Source organism: Heterodontus francisci, chromosome 17 (assembly GCF_036365525.1).
Source record: "Heterodontus francisci isolate sHetFra1 chromosome 17, sHetFra1.hap1, whole genome shotgun sequence".
In the NCBI taxonomy this organism is placed as follows: Eukaryota; Metazoa; Chordata; class Chondrichthyes; order Heterodontiformes; family Heterodontidae; genus Heterodontus; species Heterodontus francisci.
The window spans coordinates 4192499-4213319 of NC_090387.1; the positions used below are offsets into that span (position 1 = coordinate 4192499).

A 20821-nucleotide genomic window follows, 5' to 3' on the forward strand; every position below is an offset into this window, starting at 1 on the left:
TGAAAACAAAGCAGCTTTATTGCAGAAAGATACAAAAGAATTTACAGCAATTATCATTTTAAAGAGAATTTCTGCCTCATTTGTCAGACCCAGAAGAAGATTTCTGTCTGTGCTGATGTTTAGTTTGCAAGAGTGTGGACCTGATCGAGACCAGCCCGCTCCCCCTGTCTCTTTGACTTTCCCCATGCTAGGTCACCAATCTCAGTGAGTTATCTATCAAGAGGGCCCTCTAGCCAGCAGCACCCCCACCTCACACCCACCCCCTCCCCCCGCACAATCCTCAGGCACGAGCACGACAGTTATTGAACGAGGATTTACTCCTCGGAGGATGTTGTTACTGGGTTTACAGGCACAGGAAGTGATTGCTGGTGCTTGTTGCATTGGGTGGAGAGAAGATGAATGGAGAAGTGGAGGGGCCTGGGCTCACAGCTTCCCCTTAGCAAGGCTATGAGGCAAAGATCGGGAACAGCCTACGGCCGACAGACCCAATAAATGGAGAGCTGGGGTCCTAGTGTCAACATAACACAGACCAAAGCCGGTCCTGGATTTACATACAACTCAGTCACATACAGATCAGCCATTCTTTGTGTATGGGTATGTGTGTGCCTGCATGTCTGTGTACATGTGTGTGTGCCTGCGTGTCTGTGTACATGTCTGAGCACGAGTATACACTCATGTTTTTTTGATGAATCCGTTCCCTCTAACTGGAGCTGAGGTTTATCCTCACTGCCTCCACCATAGTCAGGAGCTCCCACTGATTGCTGCTCATTCCCCAACGGCAAAAGACCAGATTTTTGCAGCATAATTTGTGTGTACTTTGCGAGCACAAAGCTTGATTCATGTCTGAGATTCTAATCACGGAGCTACCCAGACACAGATTCAGGGCAGAATAATGCAGCCACAAGACAGCAGAGATTCAGGCTGTCTGACCTGAAAGCTGGTCAAACTGCTTGGTGGAGCCGGAACCTTCCGCCATAAAGGCCTCGATCTCCTCGACGGTGCGTGGTACACAGGTCAGTAATTCCATCCCGCTGGAGGTCACTGCAATATCGTCCTCAATACGCACCTGTGATTGGAGAAGGCAACATCAGCAAACAGCCCTGAGCTCAATCTCATCCACACAAAGCAGCTGAGTGACTGAACTCAAGACAACCTCAAAAACCACTATGTGCAGAGAAAGATTCCACAAGTAATTAAATAAATTGCCACCTATTCTATTTTCAATAGTATTAGAGGACTGAAATATTTGTCACTGCACTTTGAGAACACCTCTGCTCTTCCAATAGCACAACCACTGACCCTCCGACAGTGCGGCGCTCCCTCAGTACTGCCCCTCCGACAGTGCGGCGCTCCCTCAGTACTGCCCCTCCGACAGTGCGGCGCTCCCTCAGTACTGCCCCTCCGACAGTGCGGCGCTCCCTCAGTACTGCCCCTCCGACAGTGCGGCGCTCCCTCAGTACTGCCCCTCCGACAGTGCGGCGCTCCCTCAGTACTGCCCCTCCGACAGTGCGGCGCTCCCTCAGTACTGCCCCTCCGACAGTGCGGCGCTCCCTCAGTACTGCCCCTCCGACAGTGCGGCGCTCCCTCAGTACTGCCCCTCCGACAGTGCGGCGCTCCCTCAGTACTGCCCCTCCGACAGTGCGGCGCTCCCTCAGTACTGCCCCTCCGACAGTGCGGCGCTCCCTCAGTACTGCCCCTCCGACAGTGCGGCGCTCCCTCAGTACTGCCCCTCCGACAGTGCGGCGCTCCCTCAGTACTGCCCCTCCGACAGTGCGGCGCTCCCTCAGTACTGCCCCTCCGACAGTGCGGCGCTCCCTCAGTACTGCCCCTCCGACAGTGCGGCGCTCCCTCAGTACTGCCCCACCGACAGTGTGGCGCTCCCTCAGTACTGATCCTCCGACAGTGTGGCGCTCCCTCAGTACTGCCCCTCCGATAGCACGGCGCTCCCTCAGTACTGAACCTTGGAGGGATGGTGGTGATGACCAATGAGTGGCAAGGTTGAAGGGATGAGGGGCGAGGGGAGGAGGGGTTGGGAGGAGAGGGATGGCATGAGGAGAGAGAGGAGTGAGGGAGGGTGTGTGAGGAGGGGAAGGAGGGACCTTTGCTCCTCATCCTTCCCCCCCCTCCTGCTCAACCTTTCTAGACACAATGCTGTATCAGAGCCATCTCCACCTTCCCTGCCAACTTTAGTCCTGCACCATCTCTCTCTCTCCCTCTTAAAACTATCACTACCCCTTCAACAAGACCACCCTCAATCCATTCATTTGGGTTCCCGAAGAATCCTTCACTCACGGTAATTCCTCATCTACATGATTCCTCTTGATATCCCGGGGAAGCAGAGCTCTCTGACCCCATCACTTCCCTCAAGTGTATCTGTGATGTCCAGCTGCACGTCATGGTCAAAACCTCCCTGAACCCAACACTGGGGATAACAAAGTCTTCATGTTCATGCCTGTTTCTAAACTCCTTTCTCCAGCCACTGGATCCTCTCCCCCTTCCCCAGCTGCTCACTCCTTTCTCCAGCCACTGGATCCTCTCCCCCTTCCCCAGTTGCTCACTCAGGCTGTGGCCCAACCAGAATGGATCATTCACCAGGATTGCACATCTCCATCCCTGCTGCACCTAGCACCCCTTCTGTGGAGAAACCTGCGTACTCATCTGTCATCTCAGAGAAAGCTGGAGACTGCAGGAAGATATCAATGGACTAGTCAAGTGGGTAAATGGAGTTCAAACCAAAGAAGGAGGTGGTAATGCATTTGGAGAAGGCTAAGAAGGCAAAGGAATACACAATAAATGGTAGGATAGTAAGTATAGAGGGAACTTGGAGTGCATCTCCACAGATCCCTGAAGGTGGCTGAACAGGTAGATAAAGTGGTCAAGGTGGCATACAGGATACTTGTCTTTGTTAGCCGAGGCACAGAGTATAAAAACTGAGGGGTTATGCAGGAACTGTATTAAAGACTAGTTAGGTCACAGCAGGATTACTGTGTGCAGTTCTGGTAGCACACAATAGGAAAGATGTAATTGCACTAGAGAGGGTACAGAGGAGATTTATGAGGTTCCGAAGAAGGGTCACTGACCCGAAACGTTAACTCTGCTTCTCTTTCCACAGATGCTGCCAGACCTGCTGAGTGATTCCAGCATTTCTTGTTTTTGTTTCAGATTTCCAGCATCCGCAGTATTTTGCTTTTATATTAGATTTATGAGGATGTTGCCAGGACTGGAGATTTTTAGCTATGAGGAAAAGCTGGTTAGAGGACTGTTGTTTTCTTTGGAACAGAGGAGGCGGAGAGGAGATTTCACTGAAATGTATAAAATTGAGGGGGGACCAGGTAGAGTGGGTAGGAAAGCCCCTTGGTTGTGGGGTCCCTAACCAGGGGGCATAGATTTAGGGTAAGAGATAGATTTAGAGGGGATTCAAAGGGAAATTTTTCACCCAGAGGGTGGTGGGGATCTGGAGGCAGAAACCCTCATAACATTTTAGCACTTGGACATGCACTTGAATTGCTGTAACCCACAAGGCTACAGATCAAAGCTGGAAAGTGGGATTAGGTTGAATGGTTACTTGTAGGCTGGCACAGATACAATGGGCTGAATGGCCTTCGTCCGTGCTGAAAATTTCTGTGATTTCTATTGGTATCTCCAACGTCCTCCACACTCCATAGATTCCAACTCATTCAAAACTCATCCAATATCCCATTGTACACGAAGCCTGACCAACTCATCTCCGTATTCACCGGCTCCTCATATGCATATCCCATCACAGCATCACCCATCCTGCCTGCAACCTCTCCCAACGGAGTCTCCTCACACACCCTTTAATCCCCAACTCTCATCATCTGTCCACCCAATCACGGCCTTGCTCTCTGGAACATTCCCTCGTAAGATCCGTTCTCTCCAAAGCTTCTTACAATCCATATGTTTGTTCACTCTCCTGCCTCCACGCCAGTGCCTGCAACTTTCATATTTACCCTCTGGAACCTTTTCTGCACTAAAAGATACAAGAAACATAAATCTTCAAAAATAGCAGGGCAGATCGAGAAAGCTGTTAAAAAGCATTTCGGATCCTTGGTTTTATAAATTGAGGCACACAGTACAAAAGCAAAGAACAGCATTTAACTGAACAATCCTGAGTGTGCTAAGAATTACACTAACAACCAATTTAAGATTATGAGTCGGGCTCGCAATGTGGCTCACTTAGGCTTGCTAGAAGCTACATATATTCATACACAGGAACCTGTCCCCTGCAGCAAAAGGAAAATGTCCAGGCTTTGAGCCTTTTTTGAATTAAACAAAAGCATGGGGGACAATAGGTACCTGCTGCATTCTCCATAATGCCCTCAACCAGAGTTGACTTGGAAACTAATAGCACCCGTTTCTCACGTGGTATAAATTGTTGCTCCCTTTGAAGTTTAGCATTCTTGCGTCTGTCCTGATAAGTGCAAGACGTAAAGCTTCGACAGCATGTCTCTTTTTTCAACAATACAAAAGCAGAGAAGTTATGGTGATCCTTTATAAAACCCTGGTTCAGCAACAACTGTGTTCAATTTTGCAAACCACACTTTAGGAAGGATGGCAAGCCTTTGAGAGGGCATGGAGGAGATTTACTAGAATGGTTCCAGGGATGAGGGACTTCAGTGATGTGGTGTGACTGGAGAAGCTGGCGTTTTTCGCATTAGAGCACAGAAGGTTAAGGGGAGATTTAATGGAGGTTTTCAAAATAATGAAGGGTTTTGATGCAGTAAATTAGGAGAAACTTTCCAGAGACAGGAGGGTGAGTAACCAGAGGACAGATTAAAGATGATTGACAAACGAATCAGAGGCGACATAAGAAAACAATTGTTTACACAGGGAGGAGCTGTGATCTGGAACGCGCTGCCTGAAGGGCAGTGGAAGCAGATTCAATAGTAACTTTCAAAAGGGAATAGATAAATAACGAAAAAGGAAAAATATGCAGGGCTATGGGGAAAGAGCAGGGGGGTGGGATTAATTGTGCAGATAGTTCAAAGAGCTGGCACAGGTACAGTGGGCCGAATGGCCTCCTTCATTGCTGTAAGGGAAGTGGTTAGTGCTCATGGATTATTGTGACACTCTTATTGGGTTGCTCTGCGATTCCCCAGCCCCAGAATATTCCATCTACAAATGTGCTTCAGAGACTGGCACAGATAGAAAGGGGTTAAGTCTGCAGCTCCCAGTGACTGACACCATTTGCTGTTGCTCCTGCTGTTAACACTCATCGCAGCCAGGTCCAAATTAATATGTGATTCATTACACACCTCAACCTTCTTCAACATTATCTCCAAAAAAAAAACCCACTCACACTGATTTCATATCGTGGTATCTTATCAGCAGGTCTGTAACCAGTCACCAAGTGTTCAATAAACCTCCTATCTGATCAGGTGTAAATCCAACAGGCAGTAAAGGGGAGGTTACTCCCACGCGATTGCCGCTGTAATTATATCCTGACCTCGCACTACAGTCTGAGCAGAAATAGTCTGGGCATGCCTCACCCCACTGACCTGCTCAGTACCGACAAATTAAAACATGTCCTTGAGACACAGATGGTATCAACTCCCTTTAGTTTATATACATGACAACACTTCTATATATTTGAAAAGGTTGATGTCATCAAACACTCCCAGGACAGGTACAGTACGGGGTTAGATACAGAGTAAAACTCCCTCTACACTGTCCCCATCAAACACTCCCAGGACAGGGACAGCACTGGGATTGGCTGGGCAATTTGGAGCACTTCCTGCCTGCAATCAGGGGGAGCAGCTGCACCTGTGCTGCAGCAATTGCAGAGTGGAGAGTGCAGTAACTGGAGAGAGGTGAATGCAGAGTGGATTGAAACTATCAAGGAAGGCTGCAATTGTTTGGGAGAGGTGGGTGTCAGGGCATCTGAAGGACTCCAAGTTTGAACTATCTGGGGGAGGGAGAAGAGGCTGGAAGACTTGGGTGGGGCTGCCAAATCCAGTAGGGGCCCCTGTATTTGTATTGGTGCTTGCACACAGGGAGCTCCCTCCCCACCCCAACTGCCTGCTTGGGACAGCTGGAGTTGCCCGGGTGAAGACATTCTTGTTAAAAGCAGAAGAGGAGAGTACCGGGCGGCTCCAGCCGTCCCGGGTGAAGAAGCCCCCCCCAACTGGAATTCTACAAATAGTTTTGGACTAATTGTGATAAAGGTGCTCCAACTGGCAGTTGGAACAAACATCCTTCTCTCCCTTCCTCCACTCAGTCACCTATCCTTCCCTTTACTATCCTACCCCTATCCTCCTCTACTCCCACTCCATTTTGTTTAAAGTTTGTTTGTTTTGTTTCAATTGTGTAAATTTGCTTTGTTTCTTGGGGGTGGACGTGGCTCTTAGACCCCATGGCAAGCCCTCCTTCGCCGGTGGCGGGGCCTTCCTGTACATGTGCTGCTGCAGCTGCTGTAGCTGCACCTGTTGCCCCGTCACCGTTTGCATTAATAACATCGAAGCATGGGGTCAAGAGCTACGTCCACCCGAACATGACTATAGAGGCATGTGTGAAAGCAATGGCCGAGGTTGTCGGCCCTTCGGCCATTGTTGCAGCCTCTAAAATGTACGGGAAGGCAGTGTTTTTCCTGAGGACCGAGCGGGCGGTGTCCCTGGCTCTGAACAAGGGGCTCACCATGGGCGGGACCTTTCTGCCAGTGGATCACTGGAGGCCACTGCGCAAAGGCTCATTTTATCCAATGTCCCGCCCTTCATTCCTGGTGAGCTCCTCCTTCCCCACCTGCACCATCTGGGGGAGGTAAAGACGGGGCTCACCCCAGTCCCGCTCGGTCTTCGGGAGAACAGCCTCTGACACGTGTACTCCTTCCGCCGCCAGTTATTCATGCAGCTGGCACGGGAGGAGGTTACAGAGGGCCATTTCAATGTAGAGTTCCAGGGGACGGCCTACCGCGTCTTCTGGACCTTGGACGGGGTGCGGTGCCATGTCTAAGGGGGTGGGGCATGTTCGTAAGAACTGCCCCAACCTCCCGACTGCCAACTCCACGTCGGCAGCCCAGGTGGAGCCGCTGCACCTCCTCCCGCCCACCCCTACACCTCCACCAGATACCATTCAGTCGGTACCGGAGGCTGTGGTTTTCACGGCCTCCGGTGGGGAGGGGAGTGACCGTCCAAGTGGAAGGAAGGCGCATCCCCTGGACACCGTGACACTACCAGAGTCTGAGCTCAGCCCAAAGCCCGATCTCGGGGAGCCCACTTGCCCCAGGGCTGGGCTCAGGCCCAGGGTGAATAAAAAAAAAAACAGTGCGGAGGCGGAGGCCTCTGATGACATGGAGGTCTCTGAGCCTCCGCACCCAACGGGGAAAAAGAGGAGAAGGCACCCCTCCACCGATGTAACACAGGGTCCTGAGGAGAGGGGAGCTGTCTCCTGTTTCGGGTCCCCAGGTTTTCCCTACCACCACCACCAAAGCTACAAAATCTGGGCAGGAGCTCCCTATTCCTCAGGATGGAGGAGAGGGGGAGGCCCCCCCTGAAGGAGTAAGTGGGGCCCTGCCTGCGGTGGGGGAGCCTGGAGACGCCGCTCATTCTGCCACTGGGTCGGGTGCCCTGAGTGGAGGAGAGGGCGGGGCGGGGTCCCAAAGGGTCGGCCCTCCCTACCAGAGTCCTCCACTGACCAGGAGACACCTGACCCGGTTGCAATTGAAAATGTTGTCCCTGTGGGTGCTGGCGGAGCGGGAATGGCCTCCTCTCTCGGCACCGGCTGGATTTCCGGAGTCGGGAACTTCCGTCTCCCTTGGACCGCTCATTGGCCTGGGGACGGAGGTGGAGGGGGGTCCTGAACCGCTGGCGCCCACAGGCTCCAGTTTCAGTAGAACCCAGAGAGGACTCCTCCGCCAACGATCGTGGGAGTGGGATCGTGACGGAGGCGGTGCCAGCTGGCGCGGCCGGGACGTCCGCCCCAGTGTGTGGTGGGAGTGTCGGCCGCTGGCGGTGACGACCTGGAGGAGGATGGGTACTCTGTGTGGGGCACGGAGGATGATCTTGATTCCATCACCAGTGAGGTGGTGGAGTCCCTCGTGCCTCCCGAGTCTCCTCTCATCCCCAAGGCAGAACTCCAGGATTTCCTCGCGGCTTGCAGGGGTTGCCGCAATAAAGTTCAGCTGGCCCTCGGCCGTTGGTCGAGTCTGGCGCTGAACATCCAGTCCATCTGTGTCGCCCTCAAGAAAGCGGGCAAGGGCGCGGGCGTGAAACTGGTTGAGAGGCGCCGTTTTAATGTGTTCCTCAATGGGTTGCTGGGGGAGTGGAGGGCCAGGTGCACTTCCGCTCCCTCCTCACAGTGAGGTGTTGGTGACGGTTTTAAGTACCTTTGACAAGAAGATAACTATAGCCAGCCTCAACATCAACGGCAGCAGGGGGTCTCACTGCAGATTTCACAATCCCTCAGTCCTCAGGGAAGGGAGATACGCGGTGAGCTTTCTGCAGGAAACTCACACCGTTCCGGGAGACGAAGCCACCTGGCTCCTGGAGTGGCAGGGTGGGGTCTACATGAGTCACCTCACCGCTATTTCCAGTGGGGTGGCTATCTTGTTGGCCCCGACTTTTCAGCCGGAGATCTTGGGGGTCAAGGAGCTAGTGCCGGGCCCCTTGCTCCACCTCGCAGTTCGCCTGGGTAGCGTGCCGCTCCACTTTGTGAACGTGTACGCGCCCAGGCCCAGCGCGTTGCAAGCGCGCTTCTTTGAAGAAGTGTCCGCTCTCTTGAGCTCCATCGATAGCGGCGAGTGCATCAACCTCGGGGTGGATTTTAACTGTACCCTCGAGGTGGGGGATCGCTCCGGTCCCCAGCGCGGCCAAGCGCCAGTGGAGAAGTTGAGGGGACTGATCAGCTCCCTTAACTTGGTGGACGTCAGGCGGAATCTCCATCCCGACTCCAACACCTTCACATGGAGGTCTGGAGGAGGGGGGACCCGAATCGACCGCCTCTACTTTTCGCAGGCGTACGTCTCCCGCGTCTAGGCAGCCTCCATGCGGCTGGTGCCGTGCTCGGACCACCACCTGGTGTGGGCGGAGTTCATTCCGCTCCACACGCGGGCGGGGTCCGCGTACTGGCACTTTAACAACCGGCTGCTGGAGGACAAGCGATTCCGGGCCGACTGGAGAAGGAAGCAGGGGGGCTTCCCCTCCTTGAGGCTATGGTGGGATGTGGGCAAGACTCACATCCGCGTCTTCTGTCAGGAGTACGCGAAGGGGTCAACCAAGAGGCAGGAAGCCGAGATCGGGTGCCTAGAGAGGGAGGTGCTCGACTTGGAGTCCGGTCTCGGTCATGCTGTTGCGGACTCGGCCCTGTGGCAGGCGTATAAAGAGAAGGGCGCACTGAGGGACCTGCTGCTTATAGGGTCCTGAGGCGCATACGTGAGGTCGCGGATCCAGATCCTGGAAGATTTGGACCGCGCCTCACCCTTCTTCTACTCGCTGGAAAAATGGCGGGGGGTCCGTAAGCAGCTCGTTGAGCTGCTGGCTGACGACGGATCCTCCATCACGGATCCGGAGGGAATGGGCCTCCTGGTCCGTGCTTATTAGTGCGTTGTTCTCTCGGATCCGTCCAGCGAGGATGCACGCAGAGTTTTGTGGGAGGACCTGCGCAGGTCAGCCCGGAGGGCGCCGAAAGGTTGGAGGCTCCGCCGACATTGGCGGACCTGACCGGCACCCTCCACCAGCTCTCGAGGGGCAAATCCCCAGGGCTGGACAGGCTAACCTTGGAGTTCCTCAGGGCGTTCTGGGACGTCCTGGGGGATGATTACGCGCGGGTCCTGGGAGAAAGCCTGGCGACCGGGGAGATGCCCCTCTCGTGGCGCAGGGCGGTCATCGTCCTGCTGCCGAAGAGGGGCAATCTCCACCTGCTTAAAAACTGGCGCCCGGTCTCCCTCCTCAGCACGGATTATAAGATCTTTGCCCGGGCTATGTCTACTCGCCTGGGCTCCATGCTGGCCCACATGATCCACCCCGACCAGTCCTACACGGCCCCGGGCCGGTTCATCCAGGACAACATTCACCTGGCCCGGGACCTGATCCATCTTTCCCAAAGGACTGGTCAGTCGGTCGCCTTTCTCTCCCTCGATCAGGAGAAGGCGTTCGACAGGGTGGATCACGAATACCTTTTCGGGACTCTTTCGGATTCGGGCCGCATTTTGTGGCCCAGGTCCGACTTTTATACGCCGCCGCAGATTGTCTAGTCAAGGTTAACGGGTCCTTGACGGCGTCCCTTCGCTTTGGGAGAGGAGTGCGTCAGGGATGCCCCATGTCCGGCCGAATGTACACCATCTGCGTGGAGCCCTTCCTGTGCCTGCTTCGCAGGAGGTTGACGGGATTGGCTCTGCGTGAGCCGGCCATGCGGGTCATCCTCTCGGCTTACGCCGGCGACGTGCTCCTCGCGGTCACAGATCCCGTTGAATTGTGGAGGATGCGCGACTGCCAGCAGACCTTTTCTGCCGCGTCCTCCGCAAGGATCAATTGGGAGAAATGTTCCGGACTCCTGGTGGGTCAGTGGCGGGTGGACTCCCTGCCGGAGATGACACCTTTTGCGTAGAGCACCACGCACCTCCTCTATCTGGGAGTCCACCTTCGCCCCGCTGAGTAAGCCTGGCTGGCAAACTGGCAGGATTTGGAGGTGAAAGTCACCACTTGGCTGGGGCGCTGGACAGGACTGCTCCGAGTGCTTTCCAACAGGGGCCGAGCGCTGGTCATAAACCAACTGGTAGCCTCCATGCTGTGGTACCGGTTGGTCACTTTGGCCCCGCCCCCTGTATTTGCCACCAAGATCCAGAAGAAACACGTCGATTTCTTCTGGGGCAAGAGGAAACACTGGGTCTCTGCCGCGGTCCTGAGTCTCCCGATCGAGGAGGGCGGTCAGTCGCTGGTGTGCGTCCGCACCCAGGCTGCGACTCTCCGCCTTCGGACCCTGCAGAGATACATGTACGTCAAGCGTCCTCCCAGATGGTGTGCGCTGGCGACGTATTTTTTCCGCCAGTGTCACTGCCTTCAAGACGACACGCAGCTCCCGGTGGAGTCCGTTAGCCGCGCCTCTCTGAGGGAGTTGCCTGTCTTTTACCGGGATCTTTTCCGAGTCTGGAACATGGTCGCCTCCAGTCAAGGCGCTCCCCTGCCAGCGGAGGAGCGCGCCTCGGCTGTCCGGGCGGCCGACTCCAGGGACGGTCCGGCGGGCGGAGGAGTAGCCGAAACCCCCGGGACGTCCCTCACTGCGGGTGGCGAGGGGGCTCGGGAGTGCGGAGCGATCCCGGCCGAGCTGACCTCCGCTCGGCCGGAACTGCTCATCGGACCCAGGCCCCGAAACCCTCCTCGGGAGCCGGTCCCGCACAACCCGAGCCGCCTCTCGGAAATGCCCTCCGTGCCATTCCAATCGGCGCGGAGGGGTTTCCTGTACGGGCTGCTCCTGCACACTCTCCACTTCCTCGCCCTCGTCAGCCGGCCGGACACGCCCTGGCGGTCCGCGTTGCCATCTGGCGGCGAGGGGAAACCCCGATGGAGGTCTCTCTACGCGGGAGTCTTCCCCCTTTACATCGGGGACCTGGGGTGGAGGGTGCTGCACAGAGCAGTCCCGTGCAATAGGCTTTTAAGTAGGTTCACGGACTCCCAGGCCACCTGTACTTTCTGCGGCCTGGACGAGTCCGTGTTCCACATTTATACGGAGTGTGCGAGGTTGCAGCCCCTCTTTGAGTATCTGAAGGGGCTGCTCCTCAAATTCTGGCTGCACTTCAGTCCCACGCTCCTGATCTTTGGGCACCCGGTGCGGAGGGGCTTGGGCCGGGAGGAGGATCTCCTCGTCGGTCTGCTCCTGGGCCTGACCAAGGTGGCAATTCACAGGTCCAGGTTGCAGGCCGTCGGGGGGTCCGTCCTCCCCGATTGCCTGCCCCTCTTCCGCGGTTACGTTCGCGCCCGGGTGTCCCTGGAAAAGGAGCATGCGGTGTCCGCCGGTATGCTTGAGGCCTTCCGCGACCGGTGGGCACCGCAGGGACTGGAGTGCATCGTCGACGCCGAGAATGGCATTTTAATTTGAGTTTTTGTTTATTTATCTGGTTTTAATAAAGTTATTTTAAAAATATAAGTATTTATATAAAGGGGGCCTGAGGAATAAAGGCCCCCTCGACATAAAAAAGAAAAAAAAAAAAACGGGGTTAGATACAGAGTAAAGCTCCCTCTACACTGTCTCTATCATGAAGAAAATATATTCAGCCCTTTTCTCGGAATGAAAGGTAAGGTGACAAATATGATATACTTTCTTTTTGAAATAAAGACTTTGGTGTAACTATAGCACAGGCACGATGGGACGAACGGCTTCCTTCTGTGCTGTGTGATTCCATGGCCACCAACCATTAATGAGTACTCACCCCACCAAAGCCTCGGAATCGGGCCAGGACATCCTTATTGATGAAACAGGCCTGGGCTGGGTCTGCGAGTGCTTGGTCCAAGACATGGTCAATGAAGTAGATCCCTGGCTCGATGGTGAGTACCATCCCCTGCAGGAGGTTCCGGCTTGTGCGAAGGCTGCGCAAGCCCGGCTCATCAATACGGTCCACACCCTGGAACACACCCAACGGTCAGCAATCGAGGAGCTGGCAAAGTCACAGAGATCAGTGGAGCAACACTGGAGCGGGAAATGCCCCATTACACCCCCACTGCCCCATTACACCCCCACATTAAACCCCCCCCCTCACTGCACCACTACTAAGGGCGCCACAGTGGTGCAGTGGTTAGCACCGCAGCCTCACAGCTCCAGCGACCCGGGTTCAATTCTGGGTACTGCCTGTGTGGAGTTTGCAAGTTCTCCATGTGTCTGTGTGGGTTTCCTCCGGGTGCTCCGGTTTCCTCCCACAAGCCAAAGACTTGCAGTTTGATAGGTAAATTGGCCATTAGAAATTGCCCCTAGTATAGGTAGGTGGTAGGGAAATATAGGGACAGGTGGGGATGTGGTAGGAATATGGAATTAGTCTAGGATTAGTATAAATGGGTGGTTGATGGTCGGCACAGACTCGGTGGGCCAAAGGGCCTGTTTCAGTGCTGTATCTCTAAAACTACTCTGCCTCATTACAACCCCCGCTGCCCCAATACCCTTGCTATCCCGGTGGGGGGGGAATCCTGACCTCACTGGATTGATGTAAATACTCAGCTTGTGGTTGAGGATTTACATAAAATAAATTTACAAATACACACGACCCACTGAAACTCCAGAGGGCTAGTCCACCGGAAAATTCCTCAATGCTAAACTGCAACTGCCAAAATTAATCCTATTATAATTTATGAACTGGGAAGGATTTGTCTGTAACTTGGCATTTAATCAGCTGGAACTAAAGTTTAAAAATGAGATCTAACGCTGCTGATTATCTGAGATTTATGAATTACTGACACCCTGATCCCTTCATTCACATGGGAGTCACGGAGAGTGCAAGTGATTTACAGACTAGGGAGGGAAAGAGAGAGGACAGTGCGGAGAGGGAGGCACGGATGGGAGGGGGGTGGGCGGGGAGGGAGAGGGTGCGGGAATGTGGGGGGTGGAGGGGGGAGAGAAAGAGGTCTGTGGGAGAGAATGGGGAGGTGTTGGGAAGTGGTCAGGAGAGAGGGGGCAGGTGTGAGAAGGGGAGGGAGAGGTGGATGGACAGGACAGGGACGAGAGGGGGCAGAAGGGACAGAGGGAGTGAGAGGGTGTGTGTGAGCGCGGGACGGACGGTAAGGAGAGAGAGAAGATTCTATGGCTCCATTTGAACCAGGTCAATAATTTACCCGCAACCAACAGCAGTGAATCCAGGTGATCTGGGTATTTCTCTCACTGTGGGATCTTGCTGTCTCAAACTGGATGCCAAGTTTCCTACACTACAACACTGACTCCACTTCAAACAGTACGTCACTGGCTGTGAAACTCTTGAAATGCAAGTCTTTCTTTACTTTCTGTCCAACCTGATTTAGCAGAGCTGAGATCTACTCTTGTCCACATTGTGAGGACAATCAGCCAATGCTCCTGCTCACCATTTAAAGACCACTGCTGGTGTACAGACAAGATTTGGGCTCAGGTGTGATGCACACTGTGGTCAAACAGCTCACCAGCACTCACCGTTTTGGCTCACAAAGGATGATCACTTAGCAGAGGCACCAGCGGGCAAGCAGCCAGATTCAGTGCCTTCCAGAGAGATGGGGAGTGAGGGGGAGTGAGGAGGAGTGAGATGGTTTCTTTCTGAGAGCAGAGGCTGGGAGAGAGAGTTAAAGCTGGATTCTTTCCCCATTTTAAAACGAGGCTCCATGAGATTGAAAGAAACAAACCAGGACTGACCTCTGGGTACCCGCCAACATCATGCACATCACATCCCAGCAGATGACCCAGACCGTGAGGCATGAATATTGCTCCCAAATAGACCTTCATCATGTCCTCGACATTGCCTTTCAGAATGCCAATCCTTGTCAGCTCCTGCAGCTGTACTCTCTCAGCGAGACGATGCATGTCAGGCCAGGCAACCCCTTGTTCAAGCACAAACCAGGAGACATGTCAGGAATTCCAACAAAAATGCATGAAATAAATCTTTTGCTGAGCCTACAGTAAGTGGCAAAATCTTCACTGACACAATTCTTCCCTTCCCTCACCTCACCGTCACCCCTCATGCCCTCCAATTCCACTGCCCTCACCACCCCCCGTTCCGTTAACCCTCCCACACCCTCCATCTCCTACACCTTTCAGACTCAATTGTCCAATGGGATTGTTTTCTTTAAGGGTAGGAACTGAACACCTGGAGTGGTGGGGGGAGGGGGGAGAAAGCAAGGACGGGGAGAAGGAGGGGAGAAAGGGGGGAGTGGGATGGTTTGAAGAAAACTCCAGGGCCCAATGACATTTCTAAAACACATCTAAAACTCACAATTCCACCCCTGCAACCCAAGCCGAACCCCCCACACAGCCCCCCATGCCAACCCATCCCTCATCTCAACCCCCCACCACTGCCCAATAAGGAGAGTGCCTGATAACAATGAGAGAGAGGTTGTGGTGTGTACAGTGCCAGGATACAGAAACATCTAAGTCAATAATGTAAATATTCAGTGACATGGGCAGTTCAATCTGGAGTACAATCCCCGGGCAGCAGTGCTAACATCAGTAAACGAGCAAACTGAATTATAAAACCAGGCTAAGAAAGATCTGGGAGTTGGTAATCCAGGAGAAAAAAACTACTCACATCAGCCCCCGAATGAGAAAGGAAGGTGCAGACAGAGATCCTCCCTCTGGACCCTGGTGAAGCCCCACCCAGCCTGAAAGCCTCTCTTTTCAGATGCTGTGCATTTCTTAATTTCAATCCTCATTCTACCCGCTCCTTCAGCAGGTCATCGATCAGAGCAAGACAACAGGAATCCCAGAATGGGATAATTTACACCAGTGATTTGGAAGCTGAACAGGCAGTGGTCCCGGACACCCTATTCCCACATCAGTTCACACAGAGGCCCATAGCTGGCAGCACAACCAAACCTGGAAAATATACTCTCGAATCTCTCACTAAGGCTGAGACTGCCTGCAGAGTATGATTGTTTTTAGAGGAGCCTGTTGAGTGATGCTGATTGTAGAAGTAGGAGAGGTAATCTAATTGAAATTAAGGGGTTTAACAGGATATATGTTTCCCCTAGCTGGGGAATCTAGAACAATGGGGACACAGACTCAGGATAAGGGGTTCGGCCATTTAGGATAGAGAGGAGGAGGGTGTGAATCTGTGGAATTCTCTACTGCAGGGAGCTGTGGCTGTTCAGCCGTTGAGAATATTTAACACTGAGATCGATAGATTTTTGGGTACTAAGGGAATTAAGGGATATGGTGATGGGGCGAAAAGGTGGTGTTGAGGTAGATCAGCTATGATCTGGTTGAACAATGGAGCAGGTTCAAGGGGCTGAATGGCCTTCTCCAGCACCTAGTTCTGATGTTTTTATATATCTGAGGTAGCCGAAGTGTCCAAGGTGTGTGATGCACTGTGGGTGTACCTACCCAACATGGACTGTAGCGGATCAGGAAGGCAGCTCACTACCACCTTCTCAAGGGCAATTAGGGATGGGCAGTAAATGCTGGCCTGGCCAGTGACGCCCACATCCCACAAAACGAATTTAAAAAATCATACAAAACACCCAGAAATAAATTGGTGCAGCTAGATGTCCCTGACACTTTGAGCAGGCACTATCCTGTTGTATTTAAACAGCACATTAGAGACATCTGGAGGGCAGACTGGTATTGCAGCACCATCGCATTCCATTCTGAAGATTGGGTACAGCGGTTGGATGAACTCCTGATTTCAGAGTCCCAGATCTCAGCCTGGTATCGGACACCGGATCATAGGAACAGAAAATCAGCAACTTTCACAACCCCGGCTGCAAAACCAATCCCAAGTTTACTGAGTGCATTGTTCAGATGAATGCTGGAACATCTCTCCTGCTTTTCAGAGAAGGGAGCGCTCCCCAGCATCCTGCACCACTAGTCCTCTCTCAACCAACACCCAAAAACAGACTGGCTAGTCATTCATCTCATTACTGGTTATGGGATATCCCGGTGTGCAAATTCCCCATTGTACCTGCCCAGACAACAGTGACTAAAATTCAAAGAATTCAATGTTTTGAGATGTTAATGAGAAATACCAAGACTTTTTTATATTTTTAAAACTGTATACATTGAAAATCTAGTGCAACTTTTCAAGGGCTGCACAAGATGTTGTTAAAAACGGTAGTTGGATTCTCAGTACAGCTCACATATGAACCCAGGCAGGTGGGGCTTGTATTATGAGTTTTATGGTACCAGCGTTTCTGGATACTTTGGCAGTGCACTGGAGACTTGGTTTTACTTCACTATCAATGTCAGTCACCTGTAGAGACAGACAGGCACAGAGAGGAAACTACTTCTGTTCCAGGATCACACTGCCTGATCCCAATTTGCTTTTCGCTATCTATTTGTAACTTTTGCCTTTATTCTTTGAGCAGCTTTGTTTTTGAACACTGCGTTAAGTCCAGTAACACGGTGTCATGGTGTAAGGAGCTTATTGGCTGGATGGAGCATGGACCCTTTTGCTCAATAATAAAAACAGTAAATGCTGGAAATCCTTGTCAGGTCAAACAAGTCCATGACCTTTCATCAGAACTGTCAGACCTGAACATTTCCAGCAATTTTTGTTTTTATTTCAGATTTCCAACATTTGCAGTATTTTGCTTTTGTATTAGTATCCTTTCACTCAAAGAACAAAGAACAGTACAGCACAGGAACAGGCCATTCGGCCCTCCAAGCCTGCGCCGATCTTGATGCCTGTCTAAACTAAAACCTTCTGCACTTCCGGGGACCGTATCCCTCTATTCATGTATTTGTCAAGATGCCTCTTAAACGTCGCTATCGTACCTGCTTCCACCACCTCCCCCGGCAGCAAGTTCCAGGCACTCACCACCCTCTGTGTAAAGAACTTGCCTCACACATCCCCTCTAAACTTTGCCCCTCTCACCATAAACCTATGTCCCCTAGTAACTGACTCTTCCAATCAATCCCTGCTTTGGCCATTGTCTGAAACATTACAACCCCCAGCCCAGCATGAAGGAGAATTAAAGATTGAATCACCACCCTGTATACCTGATAACCAAGCAGAAACAGGGCAGAGGGAGGGAATAATGGAACGCGTGTAAGAAGAAAATGAGTGTGACAGGAATGGAAGGGAGAGTAAATCTATGGAACAGGCTCCCTCGGAAGACAGTGCAAACAGATAGAATTGATTCATTCAAATGAAACAGGAGATTTCTTTCAGCAAATAAGATTTTGTGATCCAGTATGTGAGGATTTTGAGACATGACCTGCAGTGACTGTAACATGCTTGGGTGGAACAGGTAACTTTGGGTCTATGGTTCCCCCCAGCTCCCCACCAGTGGCAGTTTCCTCACCTCAGGTTTGGGTCTATTATAGATTAATTGATAGAGATTGATCACTCTGATTAGTCAACAACCCCATTATAATTGTATCATGTGACTACCAAGATAGTAGTTAAACGAGATGGACCCGATTCGTCCAGCAATTTAGACATTCCGATGTCATTGAGTGTCATACATGACCTCAATCTTGTCTTCAGCTGCAATGAAACATACTGGAGTCTGATGAACATAAATCCCCTCACTAACCCACAGCTACTTGTCCCACCCTCACTCAGAGTGAGATCAGATAACTCACTCCAGACTGGCAGATCAAACCTAGTGTGTTCCAGGCCTCAAGAACTCCCTGGACAAACTCATCAAGGAGCTTGAGTCGCACAGGAATGCCTACCCTGACTAGTACCTGTTTGGCCCCTTGTGTTTATGATTAAACCGAGCCCCCCTACCCCATGCTCAGACATGAAGCACGTGCTACCTCTGAGCCATGGCCTCCTGTTCAGTGATTCCCACAGGGAGATTACAAAGATTTACATAGATGCTACAGACTCACTCCTAATCCAGGCTGACACTCCAGTGCTGAGGGAGTGCGCCCTGTCGGAGGGTCAGGGCTGAGGGAGCGCTCCCTGTCGGAGGGTCAGCGTTGAGGGAGTGCCGCGCTAGCGGAGGGTCAGTGCACAGGGAGCACCGCGCTAGCGGAGGGTCAGCAGAGAGGGAGCGCCGCGCTGTTGGAGGGTCAGTTCTGAGGGAACGCCGCGCTGTCGGAGGGTCAATGCTGAGGCCTGGAATATTGTTGGAGGGGCATTACTGAGGGAGTGCTGCACTGTCAGAGAGGCTGTCTTCCGGATGAGTGTTCAACCCCATTTGTCCTTTTGAATGGGGGCAAAAGATCCCATGGGGGATTTTTCCCAGGTGTCCTGGACAATATTTATCCCTCAACTAACATCACTAACATAAATTATCACGTCATTTTAACAGTAGAGTTTGTGGGAGCTTGCTGTGCCATATTTCCTACACTTCCAGCAGTGATTACACTTCAAAAAACCCATTTGGCTGTAAAGACCTTTGGGATAGCCTGAGGTTGTGAAAGGCACTATATAAATGCAAGTTGTTTCATTCAGATGTGCATATAACCCATGTAGGTTATTCCGTTATCTCAACTCCTTTCATAATTCCTGGAATTTGAGCTTGGCCTTTCACCTCAGTTTCAGAATTCAATAAGGATGGGAGCGTTGTGTCTAATGACATTTCTGGCATTTAAACTTACTGAACATACCCATTACAGAGGTGGCCTTTGGGGAGGAGGGGAGGTCTAGCCAGAATATCGATAAGGTGAGCTTGCCTCTCGCTTGTCGATAAAGGGCCCTGCATCATTAAACCTGGGGTTGGGGGAGGCAGAGCATTTTATTTAAAGTTGTGTACACGTTTTTAAACTCCAAGCTTCCTCTCGCTCTCTGGATTATGTGAGGTGACAATGCCTTGATCCCGCTGGAGAACGATAAGTGGTTCAGTTACACAGTAACCAGCTTTATCGGCCGCCCTGCTTACAGCTTATATGGCCATCTGACCTTGTCCGCAGTTTATTGGCGGGCAATGGTTAAATTATAACTGGCACATTCCCCGGCCAAGGGTTAGGTACATAAAGATCACTGCCTTTCTGCAGAGTAAGTGCGTATGGTGCTGCTCACCAATTGCTGACTGTGTGTCTGTGGCCAGTAACCTGTCCTTGACACTCAGCAGATCCCAGTACACAACTGGCCAGACGAACAACCCAACTGGCCTCCGGGCTGAGGGGGTGGATTCAAACCACAATTTCAGCACATTCAGAAGAGGGAGGCAGAGAGAGGGAGGGGGGGCAGGAGAGGGAGGGGGGGCAGGAGAGGGAGGGGGGGCAGGAGGGAGGTGGAGAGAGAGGGGAGGGGGGTAGGAGGGAGGTGGAGAGGGGGTAGGAGGGAGGTGGAGAGGGGGTAGGAGGGAGGTGGAGAGGGGGTAGGAGGGAGGTGGAGAGGGGGTAGGAGGGAGGTGGAGAGGGGGTAGGAGGGAGGTGGAGAGAGAGGGGTAGGAGGGAGGTGGAGGGGGGGTAGGAGGGAGGTGGAGGGGGGGTAGGAGGGAGGTGGAGGGGGGGTAGGAGGGAGGTGGAGGGGGGGTAGGAGGGAGGTGGAGAGAGAGGGGGGAGGTGGAGAGAGAGGGGGGAGGTGGAGAGAGAGGGGGGAGGTGGAGAGAGAGGGGGGAGGTGGAGAGAGAGGGGGGAGGTGGAGAGAGAGGGGGGAGGTGGAGAGAGAGGGGGGAGGTGGAGAGAGAGGGGGGAGGTGGAGAGAGAGGGGGGAGGTGGAGAGAGAGGGGGGAGGTGGAGAGAGAGGGGGGAGGTGGAGAGAGAGGGGGGAGGTGGAGAGAGAGGGGGGAGGTGGAGAGAGAGGGGGGAGGTGGAGAGAGAGGGGGGAGGTGGAGAGAGAGGGGGGAGGTGGAGAGAGAGGGGGGAGGTGGAGAGAGAGGGGGGAGGTGGAGAGAGAGGGGGGAGGTGGAGAGAGAGGGGGGAGGTGGAGAGAGAGGGGGGAGGTGGAGAGAGAGGGGGGAGGTGGAGAGAGAGGGGGGAGGTGGAGGGAGAGGGGGGAGGTGGAGGGAGAGGGGGGAGGTGGAGGGAGAGGGGGGAGGTGGAGGGAGAGGGGGGAGGTGGAGGGAGAGGGGGGAGGTGGAGGGAGAGGGGGGAGGTGGAGGGAGAGGGGGGAGGTGGAGGGAGAGGGGGGAGGTGGAGGGAGAGGGGGGAGGTGGAGAGAGAGGGGGGAGGTGGAGAGAGAGGGGGGAGGTGGAGAGAGAGGGGGGAGGTGGAGAGAGAGGGGGGAGGTGGAGAGAGAGGGGGGAGGTGGAGAGAGAGGGGGGAGGTGGAGAGAGAGGGGGGAGGTGGAGAGAGAGGGGGGAGGTGGAGA

At 53.2% G+C, this 20821-nt stretch overlaps 1 protein-coding gene across 1 annotated transcript in view; it reads right to left on the reverse strand.

Moving 5' to 3' along the window:
* Window positions 1-20821, reverse strand: part of pepd (peptidase D) — a 180574-nt gene continuing 159753 nt past the window's right edge. Inside the window, exons 13-15 of the mRNA XM_068049026.1 lie at window positions 14314-14498; window positions 12380-12571; window positions 1-1066 (exon numbers count right to left, since the gene is read on the reverse strand). Coding sequence (XP_067905127.1) covers window positions 917-1066; window positions 12380-12571; window positions 14314-14498 — 527 coding nt within the window. The 3' untranslated portion in view covers window positions 1-916. The remainder of the gene's footprint in view (window positions 1067-12379; window positions 12572-14313; window positions 14499-20821) is intronic.